Source organism: Antennarius striatus, chromosome 6, assembly GCF_040054535.1.
Source record: "Antennarius striatus isolate MH-2024 chromosome 6, ASM4005453v1, whole genome shotgun sequence".
NCBI classification, from domain to species: Eukaryota; Metazoa; Chordata; class Actinopteri; order Lophiiformes; family Antennariidae; genus Antennarius; species Antennarius striatus.
The window spans coordinates 18,877,173-18,896,443 of NC_090781.1; the positions used below are offsets into that span (position 1 = coordinate 18,877,173).

General features: G+C 42.0%; 1 protein-coding gene across 13 annotated transcripts in view; it reads right to left on the reverse strand.

Annotated features, from left to right (window-relative positions):
* Positions 1-10,462, reverse strand: part of mecom (MDS1 and EVI1 complex locus) — a 121,484-nt gene extending 111,022 nt beyond the window's left edge. For 6 of the 13 annotated variants that reach the window (XM_068316932.1, XM_068316930.1, XM_068316927.1 and 3 more), the window contains exon 1: positions 9,857-10,450. In XM_068316932.1, coding sequence (XP_068173033.1) covers positions 9,857-9,893 — 37 coding nt within the window. In that variant the 5' untranslated portion in view covers positions 9,894-10,450. Of the gene's footprint in view, positions 1-9,856 lie in introns of all 13 variants that reach the window. The other 7 variants (XM_068316929.1, XM_068316928.1, XM_068316926.1 and 4 more) reach the window with 3 other exon arrangements.
* Between the last annotated feature and the right edge of the window lie 8,809 nt (positions 10,463-19,271).

Below are 19,271 nucleotides of genomic sequence, written 5' to 3' on the forward strand. Positions count from 1 at the left end.
TGTAGAAATGCAAACTGACTCCTTTCCTCTGCTTTCCCTGCTCCTCTGCCCACTGAGGAATCAAGACGGCAACGACGAGAGGGGGGGAGACACTTAACATACAAAGATATGCATTGGGTTACTCGAAATTCAACTGAAGTGTTGATGCATACCAGTATCAACACCGAATGATGTTGGGCTATGATAATAGGTACAATTAATGCTTCCGCCTACAGCGCCCTTAGATAACAGACACGTTTTAAAGCTCTCCTCAAGCTAATCTAAACACAATCAGGATCAAATCAATACTTCTGTCCATTATTCTCACTGTAAAACACATGAAAACGATCACATTCAAACATTTGGTGATGGGAAAAGGAGGTTTTTTTTTTTTATTGTCCCTGTTTGTTATTATAATAAACAGAGACAGAGAAGTCTGGAATGAACTGGTGTGTGAAATATAAGGGAGGGAAAAAGAGAGTATAGGCAAGAGAGAGATCGAGAAAGAGATGGAGAGAGAGAAAGAGAGTGAGAAAGAGTGAGTTTCTAAGAGGCCTGACCGTTTGACAGACATGCAGGCAGATGGACAGGAACTTGGCATTAGGGAATATGATCCTGCCAGAGGGTGATCCATAAAGACTGGAGGAGGTCGAAGGGCACACTCACTATAATGAGTCATCATCACTCAGTGGTGTCCATGATGATATGGCCCGTGTGTGTATGTGTGTGTGTGTGTGTATTTGAGAGAAGGATCTGGATCTTCTGTGAGATAGTGCAGGATAAATGACCGGTCCAGCTATAATAAGCCTCTGGGGAGCGGTGATCTCTCCGTTGTTTTATCAGAGCCCCGGTCAAACAATGTCACCCATGTCATCAATTAAACCCGGTGTCAACATTTTTAAAAGACAACTTTTGAAGAGAAAAGGGTGAGAAAGTGAAAATAGCTTTCACTATAGGTTGTGAAATATGATAAATACCTAAAAGAAAATGCAGTTCCTTCTGTTGGGGTGAGGTTGCGTTTGACTTCTCCGGGTTAGGTAAATACCAGTGGAGGAACCTCGCCGTGGAGGCCGTTCCCATGCTACCCACAGTGGGCAGGCGGGGTCAAGGGGGGGGTTGTGGCATTTTTCATGCACTGATTTTTTTTTTTTTTTTACATTCACAGCCAGTTATTTTTTATTCTACTTTTACTACATCACAGGCGGAGCTGACCATTAAGATGGCAGGAGACTCGACCATTGTAGATAAGGGATTCCGCTGCTCTTGTTCAGACTGTTATGGCGTTGACTGTTTCTGTGTGCATCTAGGAGTGTGTACCTGTGAAGGGGGCCATATTTTTCATGGTGCGGCATCGAATGAATATTTCCATTTCTTGGCTGCTGACAGCCTGTTTGTCATCCGCTCCACAGCTAAGAGCTGACCTTCAACGGCGTAACTACCTTTATCCTGCCATACTTCTCCTCTCCCCTCCCTACATCTTCATTGCTTCTCTCACTCTCTATCTTTCTCAACCCGACCTCCCTCTGCTTCTCCCTCACTTTTCAAGCCCCCCCCCCTTCTCTACAGCCTTTGTCATTGATCGCTGATGCGATTGGCCGCCTCCATGCTCAGTAATGACCAGTCCTGGTAACCAGCCGGCTGCTCCGCTCGGCCCCTCGCAGATTGAACTGTCAGATGGCAGCGATTGATGGCTGGGCAGAGAGACACAGACACGCACCTGCAAACCCCCCCCCCACCAACTGCCCTACCAATGTGCTGTCCCATCTCAGCTCGGCCTCACAGGTACATGTCTGGCTATGTACGTGAATGGCTTGTGTCCAAAGGACGGATGAATATTCAAACATGTCTAGGTGCATGTGTTTATGGGTGCGTATAAATCTTAGCTTTCGTACATGTTCGACTGCCCCTTGGGGGCATGCAAGCATTCTACGCCGCTGCAGTAGCTTATGGGAAAGGCACAATGTGAGGGTGTGTCAGAGGGGCTAAGAGGATAAGGTAGAGGTCAATCAATAGAAAAATCATGATGCAAATGAAGAGCGGAGAACAAACCATTTTAATGGTTTTGAAAGGCAAGACGCTTTCCTTTTAAGACCAGGAAAAATAATTTTTTAAAAATCTGCTAAACCTGCTAAAATAACTTGACGGTTTGATCCAGTGGGTGATGACTGTCATCACCATTTGTCAGTTGTGCTATCCGTTTTCTGCTCTTGCCCTTTTTATGATTATATTAGTTATGATTGGATCCTTAATCATTCACTTATACTACTGTTGGTTCATGGGTCACCCTGCACAGGAGGACCAGAATACATACCTAAAACGCTAACATGTGTTACTTTCCTCAAACGATATGATCGGTTGGGGTGTTCGGTAGAGTCTTGCTCCTTCTGTCTGCTGAGCCGAGCACTGCAGGCCCACGCGGCCATCCCGTGTTGTACTTGGCTGGCCGTCTGCTAACTGTCAGCGCAGTGTCTCCTTACACTGATGAATGGGAAGTTTCCAGACCTTTCCCAAAGCTTTCGTTCCCTTGTTCCAATGCTTCATCCAAAGGAATGGCCAAGAAAACAAGGACTCCTCCATCCGCCAATCAGGCTCTTTCGAGGGGGGAGCGCCAACCAGCCGAGATGGGCATGAATGTGCTAAAATTAAAATGCTCTCCTCAAAGAAGGCGAATATGGGACGGAGTGAGGGAGGGGGAGAAACTGTGAAAGGGATGTAGACAAAACAGAGAAGAAACAGAAGTATGGAACACGAAATGTGGTGGAATAGTAAGAACGAAAGCGGAGGAGGATAAAAAAAAAAAGCAGCGTAATCCTCTGAACGGTGAACATATGAATATCAGGTCAGTAGGGGTTTGGCGTCATGTGTGAAACGGAGATAAAATCGATTAGCTTGTCCACTGACCCAGTGAACGGTACCCCCCCTCCCCTTCCCCAACCGACATTGCCCCAATCCTGCCACAGCTCTGACAGAGACGTCCAGGCCCCCGAGGCCCCCAGGGGTCCCCTCTGGACACTGAGGTGAACAAAGTGGTGCCCTCCCGTCAAACTAAAGCCTTCAAGCGCCAGAGAAACAACAAACTGTGCTGCAACGCCTCATCGCTCTCTGATTCCACAGGAGACAGGAAAGATGTGGTGGTGGTGGGGGCTGCAGAAAGACGACACAGGAAAAGAGCTGCTGCCCAAAATACAAAACGAGAATGTTTCCTTTTAGGAAAATATTGTTTGTGCATAAAGAATTTTCAGACGACGGGATTCAACGTTTTCTGAGAATAAATGCTAGAAGAGTAATTTTCAGATTTGCAGCTTGATTATATTTATCTCAGTAAGGTATAACACATGAGAATAGCTGTTTGGGTTTCATTAAATGATTTACAGGACAGTAAGAACATGTCAAACAGACAACCCATGAGTTTGAAAGTTTTATTTTTGCAGCAGCAGAAGATTTTGGGTTTGTGTTCTACGCTCCCATTGAGTGTGTGTTGAGGAAAAGAGGCTCCAGCCGTTTAATTCCCACAATAAGGATAATTATATTGGTCTTTACCTACTTTGATATGTCTGAAAACGGACATCAAACTGTAAAGTACTTCTAAGAAAAGTTCTAAAGCGCTGGCCCGACAAGCTTCCACCTGTTGATGGGCCTTGAAGGCTCTTATCATTTAATCACCTTGTTTTCCTCACATGATTTCCTCCGTCGGATCATTGGGTGAGGAGCACCTATTTGGTTTCTGGCTCACTGTAGCGCATCAGACCCCAGAGGTCACAGTGTGGAAAGAAGTGGATGTGTCACCACTCTGCTCTTCTCTTTGTTACAATAATATTTCTATGGTGCATTAAGGATGCTCACACTAATCAAAACAGGACATCCTGAGGAGGGCCGTGCTCTCTCTGCCCTGGCCTCGCTCACCGGCCGCTTTGTGGTGTTTTTGTGTTTGCAGAGGAGCGACAATCCCAGGAAGCTGCAAGGAAGGTTCATCAAAGCTCTGAGCGGGGGGCCCCGGCCGCAGGATCGCTGGAATGCGGTGAGGAAAGGAATCTCTACTGTCCTATTGTTCCCTTGTTTCCTCGATCTCATCACACGCCGGCACGTCCAGTTCACTTACAGGTAAGCGGCGCTAATCAGCCCTGCATTCCTTTCCACGGCTGCATTCTTTCCTTTACCGCGACCTTGACGGACCAACACCACTTGTGCGCACACACACAAAAGGTGCGTGGATAATAGAGACACATGCATACACTGAAAGGGAAGTCATCAACGGCGATCTCTAAAGACAGAAACATGGTGTTTCCTTTTCTCAGGCATGGGCCGGGGAGGGGGAACGGTGAAGTTAACACCTATGGTGCGACAGGAACATCCACCTCCCATAAACTTGGCTGGGATGCACTTGGGAGGGGGCCTAAAGAAGGTTTGGGTACCAAACTACAACACACTTTCTGATGTAGCGCCTGTCGCTATGTCAGAGTGGCGTAGAAAAAACTTCATCAACAAGGCCTCAGCTTTGATCCCATCTCCTCTTTTCATCTCTCTTGTCCTGGAAGGGTGAGAGGTCACGTCTAAATGAGCTTCAGGGTAGAAAGTGGGTGGTGGTGGAGATGGGTGTGTGTGTGTGTGTATTTGTGTACTTGTTTTGACTGATTACAAGAGTACAGGAGTCACACACAAACCTTATCACTGTCAGATGGACACAACATCAACCTCTTTTTCTACCTTTGTAATCAGAAAAGATTTTCCTCCATTCCTCCATCCCTCCTTCGCTCATTCCATCCCTCAGGCCAGCCTGCCCCACCCAGGGAGATCCCCGAGCAGCGCTGGAACACACTGTTATTACCGCATTCACAAAGCGATTGTTGGATAATTCCTGTTTATGGCTACAGTATGTGCTCCCTACGGCGGGTAAGAGTGAAAAAAAAAAGGTCGTGTTCTCGCCGTCAGCCTTTCACCGGTGATGATGAATATGAACGTCCACAAACAATCGTATCCAGTTTAGCCTATCTACTATGTCACAGTGGGCATATTCTTCATTATCTGACAAGACAGAACCCTGCAAACCCACATGCAAAAATATGGCATCGCATCTGCAGTACAGAGTAAATAGAAGGAAACAAAGATTAACTGCTAGAATAAATTTGTTTCGATCCTCTGGTGTAGTAAAGTGAGCTCGTGTATAGTTAGCTGACGTGAGACATGAAGCTGGGATGTCAGGCCCCTGGTTCTAACACCTGATTCAGGTAATTGATTGAAATGTTAAAAAAAAAAAGAAGAAAAAAAAAAAGATTGAATTTCTTTAATTAGCTAACAGACATCTCTTCTCAAAGCCACGCCAGGGAGTGCTAACTTCACGCCCGCCTCATTAATAGCTCGACTGAACTGCTACCGTCAGCATTCCGGTGACAATATAACTCCTCGGACATCACGGTGACGCACAAATCAGTTTGATGTGCGGGTAAACTCAGCAAAATGTCATTTATTTCAGGCCAATTTGTGATGAGAAAATGGCACCGTGACACACGTCTGACGGCTACGGCGTACACTCAGCAGAGCGCTTTTGTTTTGTGCGTGCACACACCTACGCACACACACACACACACACACACACACACACACACACACACTCGAGCACCTCGCCTCTAAACACACATACACAAGCACAATCTATAAAAATATGCTTAGCTTGGGACCGGTCTGTTGATAATGACCTCAGCCTTGGCACCGCACCGGGCCGGGCCGGACTGACGGCAGACTGGAGGCTTTTGTGTGGACTCCCTATCTCTAACTCCATGACCTTTAGAAGGGACATGAACGCAGCAATGCATTTTTTTTTTTTATTTAAAAGGAGTGAGCTTTGCTCATTGTTCTGTGTTGGTACGGTTTCCCTGTGGTAAACACACAGCGGTTCCCAGGCTTGACATACTGCTGCACACCACCACCCACCAACCCTTCTCCCCTCCCTCAGTCCATCCCTTGGTGTTCCCACACTGCCCTGTCTGGGTTGCTGGACAGCCCCCCCACCCCCCACCCCCCAAACAACAATAACAACTCACCACACACACACACACACACACACACACACACACACACACACACACACACACACACACACACAGAGCCTCAAACACAAAGTGACAGCAAACTGTTTTACCTACATTGTTGAGAAATTTTAAACGTCATAAATGTCCTCACATGCAGGACAGAAGGAGATGGGGGGGTGGGGGGTGGAAAAGAGGGAGCAGACATGACAGAGAGACAGAGAGAGAGGGGATCCTGGTCATCTGGGCCTGAGAAGGGGGGTGACGACGAGGCCTGGAAGCGCTACTTGCCCCGGACAGGGCCCATCCTTCAAGCGGGTGACAGAAGTGCATAAACAGAACTACTAACCTCATCAGCCCTCTGTTTAGAGCCCTGAGACCGGTTCCAGGACCACTCATTAATATCTGAGACCTTCCAAAAGAGCCATTTTCTGAGCGAGGAAGAAAGTGGACGACATGTCAGACAGATGGGGGCGTTGATAGATGAGAGGGTCTGGGTTGTAGTCACCCCGCCCCCCAAGTCCCATCGCACCAAATGTACGCACACAAACAAGCACGCTTGTACCTTAAAATATGAATAATGCAACCACAAAGATGTCTGTGATGCTCTTCACACCTGGTGTGACAGGCCCCCAGCGGCACTCCTGACAGCTCAGAGATGCTGCTGCTTGTTCATATACATGTACGACACAACTGTTACACACGTTAGGTTCTAAAAAGACACACACCTGCACACAAATACACAAACACATGGTATCGAATCATATAAATACACAACATTTTTAAAATAGAATGACCTGCAGCTGGCAAAAAAAAAAAATTGTCTTGTTATGTAATTCCAGAAGCACAAGATTTATCTGACCTCCACTGGGTTCATGGTGTGACCCTAATCTGAATGCATTTAGTGATGTCACCAGATGAAAATGAAAAAATAAAATAAAAAGGGGGGGGCGGGACAAGAGATAAACTGATTTTACTCAGAGAAAACAACTTCAAAAGCAGGCGCAGTAACCTCTGCTATGGGCCCCAATGATTCCTGACCCAGTCCATTACGGAAGGAGATACGGGACGGAGCTTTGGCATCAAGCGGAGCACAAGCAAAGAGCATCGCTCCGGGACAACAAGGACTGTTTAATGGGGTCTCTATTTCACTTTCCTCGCGCCGGCCGGCTCCCTTTCACCTTTTAAATGGGCTGATCTATTAACTGTTTTAATGAGCTCCGCCAGACAAACGCGAGATGCATGGCCCATTGCACAATGTGAGCAGGATGACGCGCTTCTCAGCTTCGGAGAGGCGCAGATAGACGGCGAGACCCTGAGGCCTGCGACCCCCCACCCCCCCCCCCCTCTCTCTCTGTTGCGCGCAGCAATCAAAATGTTCATATGCAATATGTGCATCTTCCTTCCTTTAGGCAAGAAGAACTGACCAATTGCTGACACCATCTTGCAAACTGTGAAAAATACTTATCAAATTGCGCTCAAAGATGATCAAATGCGCAAACGCGTGGCCTGGAGCGCACAATGGATGCGAGCAGACCCACTGCCACTTGTTAAATTTGGAAAGAATTTAATGGAACATATGCTTACATGTTACTTTTCTCAGCACCGCGTTAAAAATAGAATGAAGTCCTTCAATTCACAATATAACTTGAGATTACGCGTAATTATTACGCACAAGTTATCAAAGAGCCTGGAACAAATTATAACCGAGAGGTTGTTTTTTTTTTTTTTTTTTTTTTAAATCGAGACACAAATATGTTAAGTGGACTTTTAATTAGGCCTATACCAGGCTCGGCTGGATCGTCAACCCCCCACCACAATTCTTCTGTAGCCCACAAGTCACCACGGGGTGCGGCCTGCGCGCCTCAGCGCTGGGAAGCAAACGCGAGTTTTTGCGGCGCACCGCATTACATCTGGACGTGCGCGCTAATCAGTCAGCATCCATCCACCACTCTTACGTTTACTACCTCTCCATCACCTTCTCTGTTACATCCACCCCTTTTTCCTAATTACACGACTGTTCTGCGAAGGAGGCCCCGTGTATGGTCGTTATAACACGACTTCTCCGGACAGGCGGGGAGTCGCACACTGAACGCATTTAGAAGCGAAGCTCTTATGAGAGGTCTGGAAATTTAAATATTCATCGCTGACTCTGTTGGCCGGGGGCCAGAGCGGGTCCGCTCCTGCGGGAAAACGTCCCCTCATTGTGATTCAAGAAAACTTTGTATTTGATCTGGAGTAGATAACCATTAAATAAACGAGGAACCGGTGCTCAGAGTCTTTACAGTTGGATCGGTGCAAAAAAAAAAAAAAAAAAGTTGATGCAATTTGTTGCCTTTTTCCTCTCTGTGCGTGTTCTTGCACACAATAAAGACGACGTGCTTCGATCGTTTCAAAGCCAATGCCAACATTTCCGTTTCCGTTGACGATGAGCGTGTGTTTGTGCAAGTGTGTGTATATTTATTACAAATTTATTTGTCCCACAGTATTGCCAAACAGTTCATAGTATCACAATAAAGACGTTATGACCACGCAATTGCGTTTATTAATCTTAAACATGTCCATATTTATTTTTACTTTTAGAAATTGTTGTGATCACGTGGAGCAACTATTTCCATAAATTAATGCTGATGGCGTTAAATGCCCAAAGTCATACGCTGCACCACGTAATGCAGCATGTTGTATTATTAACTTTATTTAGACGTATTAGATGCATGTAGTCAGTGCAGGCGTGAACACAGCGACTGATTGATTATAACCTCCTTTAACTCTACATATAAAACATTGGTAAGAATTAAAATGCTGCAGGCTCAGGCCGTTTTTACCTCCCTCTAAATTCAGTCTAACAACACAATTCTGCATTCATGGCTTGTCTGAGGATAAATCTCAACAATTCATGGGATAAAAGTCTAATTAAAAGTCGACACAATACACAACTTCAGAGCAAACAGCAATAAAAGGACTTTAAAATGAACAATATCCATAATTTATTGAAGCAAATCAGTGGGTGAATGCACATATCAATCATCTCCTGCATGGCATCAATTCTTCTGGCTGATTACGTCCAGGTATTTAAATCGATGTGATGAAGAGTGAGTCTCGATTTTAAACTTAATTTAGAAAAAAACCTATCGATTATTTTAATTTTTTTCAAAATTAATTTCGTTAAACGGATAAGAAGCCTGTAATGATCAAATAAACATTACCTCCAAGACTTGCAAACGTTCATGCACGAAAATAATAAATAATTATAATTTTTTTTAAAATTAAGATTTTTTTCCCCCTCGATCACATCATCTATTAATCAGAAGACATAGGCGTGTTTATAAGAGCTCGAATAAAGTACCTGACTCAAAAACAGAGTCCCAAACAAACAAGAAGCCCTGAAACATTTACCATTCCTGTCTAAATCCTCCTTTCTCCTTATTTCTCTCCATCATCCTGTATTTTCCCGAGTTGCCTTCCGAAAATCCGAAGCGACTTCCAGCAGTGGCGTGAAGCACTGGCAACACAACTGCTCGATGGAGCTGGGACTCCAACCTGGAGCACACTTAGAACACTACAGCGCCCACTACATGCAACGAGCGCTTCGAGAGCTGCTTGGAACCCTCACCCGGCGCAAAGTTTCCTCCATCGCTCCAGAAACTTTTAACTTCACTCCTCTGGTGACAGCGTGTCGTTGTTTTCTCCGCGACTATGTCATTATTTTGTTGTTGCTGTTAACGGACAGAAGTGAGGATCGTGTCTTTGTGACGGAGATTAAATCGTTACAGAAACTATTAATCAACGCGGTGATAACAGCGACAGCGAGAAGGCATGTTTGAAAAGGAAAAAGAAAGGGATGTTGCACCTACTCGTGGCCAGTTTCCGTGCCCTGCCTTTGGACCTCATGGTGCCAGTCTCTCGGCGTGGTTTGTTTGGATTTTTCTTGGATCTTTTTTTTTTTTCCTTCCTTTTTGTTTTTCTCTGTCCTTTTTCTCTGGGTTTCGCAGTCCAAACGCGCTATCTCTCCAGCATTGTCAGTCTGGACACCTTCGCACATGCGCACAGCACGAAATTTTGCCGGCAGCAAGTGCCAGAAAAAGTTTGGGACGATTTATCACTTTGATATGAACCTGATCGTGCGCATCTCCTTTCGTGTCGAGAGTTTCAAACCATCACTGGGCGAGAAAAGCGGAGCATGCTGCAAAAAAATAATAAAAATAAAATAAATGTCCGTCGTTGTTGTAGCCTGGAATTCGTTCCCGTTTTCCGTTTGTTTATTAGCACTTGAGGAAACTTTGTAAATGAGCGCAGTTCTGACTTGTTCCGGGACTTAATCTGGAAACAAGGGACCGTTTAGCTCAAGGCTGGAGAAGGCAGCAAATTCAACCAGCCTGCTTCCGACGACTAAAAATCGAGTTAATCTGCCAGTTGTAACGGAGATACGTCAAAGAAAGAAAGAAAAAAACAACAACACACACCAACTTTTACATTGAGCACTAAATAAAAAGCTTTCTGACGTGGATACTTTTTACAGTGTGAGTCTGGACCACCGGTCTATGCCCGGGACATTAATTATGACGTTATGCTCGGTCCTTTACTGCGCACCTTTTCTCTTTAAATGAAGTCACATTAATCAATGTTCACTTAAATTACCACTGCTGGATACAGTCATTAAAGATTTTTATATATTTTAATTGTGTTTTGACCATTATACCGACCACTGGAAAATTAATGAAAAATGTCCCCCCCCCACCCTCAACACCCACCCCACCCTCTGCTGATGGAGCACACGACTGATAGCTCTAATATGAGAGCCCCCCCCCCCCTTCTCTGTGTATGTGCTGGAAATTATTCATAAGTTCTTTGTATTAATGTCTGCTACGGACGGTTCTGCTGCAGTGAGTAATTCTCATCACCTGCTAATTACTGAAGGCTCAAAAGGATGTTATCACTCGATTTAACTGGAAGATGAACATCTCTATCGAGAAAAAAAAAGAATCTCGGTATAAAACGAGCGAATTAATTGTTTTCGCTCTGAATATTTTTAAAAAAAATCCCATCAGATTGATGAAGACGTTCCTGTCAGAGACTAAAAACCAAAAAAAAAATACATTTTAGGTGGGCCTATAATTAGCAGCAAATAGAACCGGTTACAGCCAGATACAAAAGCCGATTATTATTTATCATCACTGTTTGTATTATTAATCATTTAACAAACAAAATAATAAAAATTGCGCTCAAACTTTTGCGTAATTGCATTTTTGCGCAATTAAACTAATTGGCAGTTAATTAGATCGTAGTGAGATCACGCTGACCTCGCAGATGAACTCCTGCGAACTCGACCTATCGATTCCGAAGTGTGTCGAAACTGACTGAAATCGTGACATCATCCCTCGACACGTGGGAACGAAACAAGTCATATTTGGTCAGCCCCCCCCCCCCCAAAAAAAAGACTAATAAAGGCTAATAAAACGACAATTTATTATTTATGAATCATTAGATTTTTCGTCAAACGTCATTTTAAAAATATGAATTTTCATATCTAAACTCCAGAATAAATCAAACATTCTTCTCTGAATTGCTCGTCCTCATTTAAATGGTCGACTTGAGAGAGGTTGACGCCGATGCTTTATTAAGGTTGCTCCTCACTCTACCTCTACTGTAATGACATAAATGGGGCTATTAAGTGGGCTGTGCCTATACAGCGTGCCTGAGAAGGTGGTGTGCCGTGCGTACGCACAAACACACTAGCGTCAAGGAAAACTGACGTAGAGAGAGAGAGAGAGAGAGAGAGAGAGAGAGAGAGAGAGAGAGAGAGAGAGAGAGAGAGAGAGAGAGAGAGAGAGAGAGAGAGAGAGAGAGAGAGAGAGAGAGAGAGAGCGAGAGAGAGATAGAGATAGAGAGAGAGAGAGAGAGAGAGAGAGAGAGAGAGAGAGAGAGAGAGAGAGAGAGAGAGAGAGAGAGAGAGAGAGAGAGAGAGCGAGAGAGAGATAGAGAGAGAGAGAGAGAGAGAGAGAGAGAGAGAGAGAGAGAGAGATAGAGAGAGAGAGAGAGAGAGAGAGAGAGAGAGAGAGAGAGAGAGAGAGAGAGAGAGAGAGAGAGAGAGAGAGAGAGAGAGAGAGAGAGAGAGAGAGAGAGGAGAGAGAGAGAGAGAGAGAGAGAGAGCTTCAGGCGGCGCGCTCAATTAGCCTAAATGGAAACAGTTTCCATTCACCGAAATAACTCACCCTTTCCTCCCTCGTCTATCCTCCCTTCTCAAACACTTTCTCAATACATATTTAACTATCTCGCTCTGATCCCGCTGGCAGGGCGGAGCGGCGCAGGCATCGCCACAGTCCCGTGGATAGTAATTATTAGACATGAATAGGTTCGAGACCCCCGCGATTGAGATTGTAAGGCAAAAACTTTCATTTGTACCGAGTACCGCAAATACCGGTTAATAAATGACGGAGGTGGATTCAAGCAAACCGGTTTGAGATGTGTGCTTTGAAAAACAAAACTAGATTACAGTAGCAGTAAATCCAGCTATTAAGGGGTTAAAAAATAACACGATCTGTGTTGGGGGGCTGTGGAGGCAGACTAAAAGTGAAAAGAGAGCCTCCGGCGAAAGGAAATTACCAGCGCCCGCCTGACCTTTGAGCAAGGTAATCAATCAAGTGATCAACAGGCATATTTATCACTGCTTTGTCCAACCAAAGCCGTGACTATACAAAAGAAAAGAAAAAATATAACATGAATATATTGATAATAATATTTATAACTACAATAAAAGAATAATTATTAATACAAAGAAGATAATCCAAATTTATGATTAAAGATGACTCCTTTTCAAAAGATAAATAATATTAATAATAACGACAATATCAATTTATTTTAGAATTAGTAATAAAAATCGATAGCCTATAAATCGCCACACTGACAGGACCACATTCCGTCTCGGTCATTTCTAAAGATCTTCCTGCTGAATTAAACCCGTGTGGAACTCTTGTTTTTTTCTTTTAATAATATTCTCACATGAAACTGGAGTAAACCTTTAACAATTACGTCCTTGGTTTTTGTTCCGGTCTGGTGCTAAAAATGCAAAGATTTCCACCATTTGGCCCAATGCGCGCTGCCCCAGTGTGAGATTTATCGACCCAATCAAACGCAGTGAAAGATTCCAGTGAGCAGTTAATTCAATGGAATAATACCCTGATGGAGTAACTAATCCCACACAGTGGGCAAAGGCCTATAATCTGGTATGATAGGCCTATTATAGCGAATATTAAATAAACGAATTTTAAAAAAGAAATCAAGACGAAAAGAAGATTAATAGAGCTTAAAATTTATATTTATTTTTTCTAATTAAATGGAATTTTATGCTGCCTTTCTGACAACATAAATTTGAGTACAGCTCCACGTGTAAAACAATGGCGTAAAGGCATTATAAATTTTATAATAAGGAGGTCCTAGCAGTCCATAAGATATCTGTATGACAGATCGATGTGTTTCCACACAAATAGAATATGGACAACGCTGCGGCAGTAGAGATGTGAATTAGAGTGAGACGATCTAAAGAAAGAGAAAGCCCGTCATCCGTGTCTGAAAATCTCACAATTTTAACGATATTTTATGATCTAATGCTAATGCAGTATTAGTGAATATAAAGTTTTTACTCATATATTTTAAAATTCATTGAACCTCCGATGTAGGCCTCGTATTTGTAATCAAAATATAATTATTCAAATAAAACCATGACGATGTATGTGTGTCATATTACATGAAAAAGACGTTGAGGGTTGTCCTTTCCTATATCTCTGTCCATATGTAGGTTGTCACCTCAAAATATAATATATAATATAAAATAAAGGTCTTTCCATTGTCTAATAATGGGCTTTTCAACAAAACATCAAAAATTAAGTTACAAATAAATTTGAATTTAATTTAATTTGCACGTTTAACATCTGTAAAAGTCCGCAAACGCGAAGAACCAAAAACTACAAATTGTTGCGTGATTTGAGTCGGCGCTTGTCCGTCCTCCACAGGCAGAGCGGCGACCTGGTTGTCGAACGTTTGTTGTGATGCACTGCTCTCTAGTGGACATCCACGTGTACTGCTTCACCCACTATGGGACGCTGTTGAGCGGGGCCACAAAACATTCCTGTGCCCTTCTATTCATTCATTCATTCATTCATTCATTCATTCATTCATTCATTCATTCATTCATTCATTCATTCATTCATTCATTCATTCATTCATTCATTCATTCATTCATTCATTCCGCTTCCTCCGCTTGAGCGCGCTTTAATGCAGATCAGTCAAAAGTTAACAAATATAAAGGAAAATAAATTTCCTAAAGAAATCCTGCAGCTACATTGAACCTGGTATGTATCCAAAGGCTAACATGTGACTGATTGATCTGAAGTAAAGTGCATTTTAACAAGCGCATTGACAGATTACAATTCGCCATCGAGGCATTTCACGGATGTGGTATTGATAAGACCGGTGTCCACTTGCGGACAGATATACTGTATCTCTGTGGACTGCTGATGAGAGGATGTTACCCACACATACACTTACTGCGAGATACAAACTCATCCTCATCAATTTTAACCGATGTTCCCTTAGCAACCCATCAACAGTGACATGTTAAGAGTAATCAATGGGACACTCGATCAGGTTAATTTATCTTCGTTTCCAGTAAGGGCAGGCAGTGCATCCTTGTCAAGTTCCCGGAATGAAGGCCATTAAAGATGGCTGGGATGTAGACAGACAACTGGTCGATAAGCTGGACGGTGCTTACACAATCCATTTGAACTTGAAACAGCTGATAGGTATCAAAATGACTTTGTGTGATTGTTTTCCCTGCAGCTACTGAGTCAAAAGCTGAAAATACAGCCAAAAATAATACACATTTTTTTCTTTAAGGTCATAATAAGAACAGAACAGGTGTGAATGATCAAATTAAGACAGGTTGAAAGTCTCTCAGCTGCTTCGGGCTCCTGTAATGTTGATCATTCTGACTCACTGTTATGGCTGGACGATTACCGAGGCCTGCTGTGTTTTTCATACCATGATGAGATGTCAGTGACAAACACCAGCTGTGAAAATGGCCTGTTAGGCCAGTGATGGTCAATTTAGTCAATTATACAGCAAAAGACATTTAGCAGCAGTTAGCTTCAGAAAGGCTCAAGGTGGACTGAGATCAATGAAAGTCTTTCATTATCGCCCTCCACACCAACGCAAAAGCACAGGGGAAGAAAATTCATTAATTCTTACTGCCAGTCCGTAACCATGACTCGTCATATTCCAGGTGTTAGCACACATGAACACTCACTGTAACAACAGAGGCCTGGCAGCAAACACCTCCACAGGTATAATCAGCATGATTTGCCACACATGTGTTTTTCCTGCTAGTCAAGCAAATAGTATATAAAAAGTATTCATGCTCAGCTATCAGATGACAGTACGCTGCATAACTAAAAGTTTCCTTTTGGCTTGTCCCGCTATGGGCCGCCACAACGTGTCATCTTTTTTCCATTTTAGAGTATGCTGCATACTTTCATGCAATCAAAAATAGAGTAGAATAGGCCAGGAAGCATAGAAATAAAAATAAATAAATAAATAAATAAAAATTAAAAGACTGTTTCATCACCAAGTTCTAACTAGCATTGGAAACATATAAAAAAGTTTGTTACCTTGTTAAATAGACAAATATACATTTTTTTAACCATTGAAGTTGGCACATGCTACATCCTGTCAGTAGGGGGCGCACGTGCAGTTTAAAGTCAGTATACTGTACATGGTACTACAGTATATTAAAACTGTAAACTATAATTTTCTTGTTGGTAAGAACTTTAATATTACAATAAATTCAGGATGAAACTTTTTGTCTTTTATTAGTGGAACAAAAGGCATTTAATACACAAACCCACACAAACTAAATTTTCTTTCTTTAAACTTTTCGCCGGTGTATGGCAGCCTAATAGGATGTAGCTTTCCAAAACACAAACTTTTACTTTCAGTTTTCCTGGCACAAAACATTAAAAACAGGACGTTAAAGATAAGATATTCTAATAAATTGCTCTATTTCCTTTTACTTTACTTCTCCCTTTTCATTTGATAAATATTTTAAAAGCTTAACCAGGTTTCTGATATTTATATACCACTAGCCGCCAGGGGCACCGTTCAGTTCTGCTCCTCAAAGAAGTCTCTGAGAAAAAAACAAAATGCACTTCTATCAGATATCCACAAGATAGGAGTAGAGAGTAAAATAATAATCTAAAAGCTATAATATGTCTTGATTTAAGGGATCATTAGTTGTTCTCTTTCTGTCATCTGTAAAGTGTGATAAGACACGACAACTCCATTTAGAGAATATTTTATGAGCATTACATGTTGAACAAATACAATCTTGCTTGTTGAATGAAGACGCACTGACACTCTTGGAATTTCAACGAACATTTTATTTCCTGTATGCATTTTGTTTTAACAAATCAGAAGTTTGTGGTGCATAGTCATGAAGGGAGCATGAGCAACATGTTGAAAGATACAGAAAAACAGCTGGACATTCAGAGGAAACTTGATCCAGGAAAGCTGTGGCTGCAGATGTGATAACTTTAGAATAAATGTGTAAATTTGAATTTTCTTTTTGATTAAGATAGAATTATATTTATAGCTACTGGATGTGTGAAAAATGTAACTTAAATAGTTAAAAATACAGTACTACAACGAGGACAGCTGAAGAGTTCCGTGTCAGATTATGCTTATGATTCAAATCTCTAGCCTTCTAAGGTTGGTCAATAAAATAATCTTTGTCCTAGAGTTACAGGATACCACAGAAAAGTCATGAATGCATTGCCATCTGATAATTCTCACAAGAAGAACAATATTGGTTTGCCCAGAATACATTTTTCATAATACATCTGTTTCATGTCATTCATTTGAAACATCTCTTAGAATCAGATTTGTACAGTTAACTTTTCCACTGCGCTGCACTGACATCAGATCTGATTTGATCTGCGTGGAATGTGGGAAGCAGGGAACAGACATCAGACACTTTGCTTGGCAGTGTGAGTTTCAGCTGCTAGAAGTAGTACAGAGCAATACCAACCACAATTTAACACTGAAGGACCATTAATACATTATTAAATATATTTCAGTGATGAGTGCATACTAATGTTACTGTAATAGTGTGGTAACAATAGCAGACGTGAGACTCTTGGACTGGCAGTATGAGTTTCAGCCGCTCTGGCAGTAAGGTCAATACAGTAATAACTTTAAGACTCCATGCTATTTTAGTGAATAATGTATATGTACATATACATTACATATGATAAACAACTTGCTGCATGTATGGTCTTACTGTAAACTCGCACAAGTGTGTCACTCATATTTAATAAATGCCCAATGTGTGCAGCAATGGGAGTATCTAAAGAGCATAAAAATAATTCTAACACCATTTAATATTTTCTTCTAATTGTGCATTTAAATTTAAACACTCAGTTTCAGGACATTTACATCTAAACTTTATTTTTAGTCAATAATTTAGCTGTATTTGTTCACTACGGAGCCATTGCAGTCTGATTCAAAATGCCACAAGTGTATGATGTGTCTGATTCGCCTCCTCGTGGGGACAGACTTGATATGTTTGCCTTCCACCACTAGGTGGCAGTCATACAGATTTTACAGTGCTGTCTGCAACGCTGCAGAAAACCATTCGCATTGAATTGGGCATGTTCAACACGGATATGGACAAAGACGGAACTTGTGTGAAATCGCCAAAGGGAAGATGTTAGTTAACACGAATAATGTCTTAAAAATCAACACTTTTTGTGGTTTCACAGCCAGATACAATTCCACAGGGTCACGTGGTTTCACAAGATAAAGACTGCATCAGCAGATTGTATATTCCATCCATTTCACATCTAATTTGCCTTTAATATAATAAGGAGGGGGAGTCTTAAATGTCCTCCCCCTCCTCACATACCTGCATATGCATTTAGTTATATGGCTGTACTTCGATACTTGATCTTTTCCACTGTCATTGTGTAATTATTATCATAGCTAAATATCATGATCATTTTATGTTATAATAGGAAGAATTTCAATGCATATTTTATTATTTTTGTATATTAATATAATATAATTTAAGAATTATTATTGGAACATAGGGTTAAAAGGAATTTCACGAAAACATTTTAAATAATTAAAAATAAATAGAAGAATGAGCAGTAGAACTTGTGCCCAAGAACATACATCACAAGTCATGCATCACAATCCCCACATGAAATCGCAGATTTGCAAATATGTCATGGTCAAAGGCGCAGGGTCAGGACATGCAAGCACCCCGTCACCCCTCAATATTGCTATTCCCAACAGGAAGACTTTCAATGTTTGTACGTACCCTCTTTACATGAGGGGTTTGCACACGGCAAGAAGTCAAGTGTTTGTGCAGCACCTGCTGAACCCACAATGAGCAAACAACATTGCTTTTAACACTGTTCAGTTATATTGTTAGCAGCTGCAACATTAGCACATTAGTACAACATATGTACATATATTGGTACAATGAACAGTGCCTTGGAGAGACAGAGTTGCCACCACGGTCAGTCCAGACACAGCTATAAAGTGCCTTATGACAGGTTATTGCATAATCCGATGTGTGTCTTATTGCTTCCATTGAAAGCAAGAAGGGAAATGCACTCCAGCAGAAGAGCGCTGGAAGTTGAGATGATAGTAACTCATAATAACATCCCATCTTGCCACAGTGCTCTATTCCAGTGAGACAACATGATGTTTAAAGTCAAAGTTGACAAAAATGACACAAACATCTCATGTCAAGTCACGTAAACAAAAGAGCCATCATTCTGAGTTACATCCAAGATTTACTTTTTTTTGTGCGTCCATTTTAAACTGGGACAAAGTGCTGTGTTGTCAGTGTGAATGGCCGGCGTACGACTCTCTGCTTTCAGTGCGGTAGAATATCTCTCTGTAGCATTCAGCTGTTATAGCTACAGTATCTAAGTTATGTGTCAGGGCGTGGCAGGTCACAGAGAGAGTCGGTTCTAGTTCCCAACAGGCAGCTCAGCACTAACAAGTTCATTAACTTATACTATTCAGGATTTAGCAAAGCTAAATGTGTTCATTTCCAGACTCTTACAAGCCATTTAATATCGGTGTGTTCTGGCATTTCCATTTATATATATATATATATATATATATTTTTTTTTTCCATTTTCTTTACTCTTGACAGCTCCCAGCGCCTTCTATTACATCATAAAAATATGTTCCCAATTTAAAACA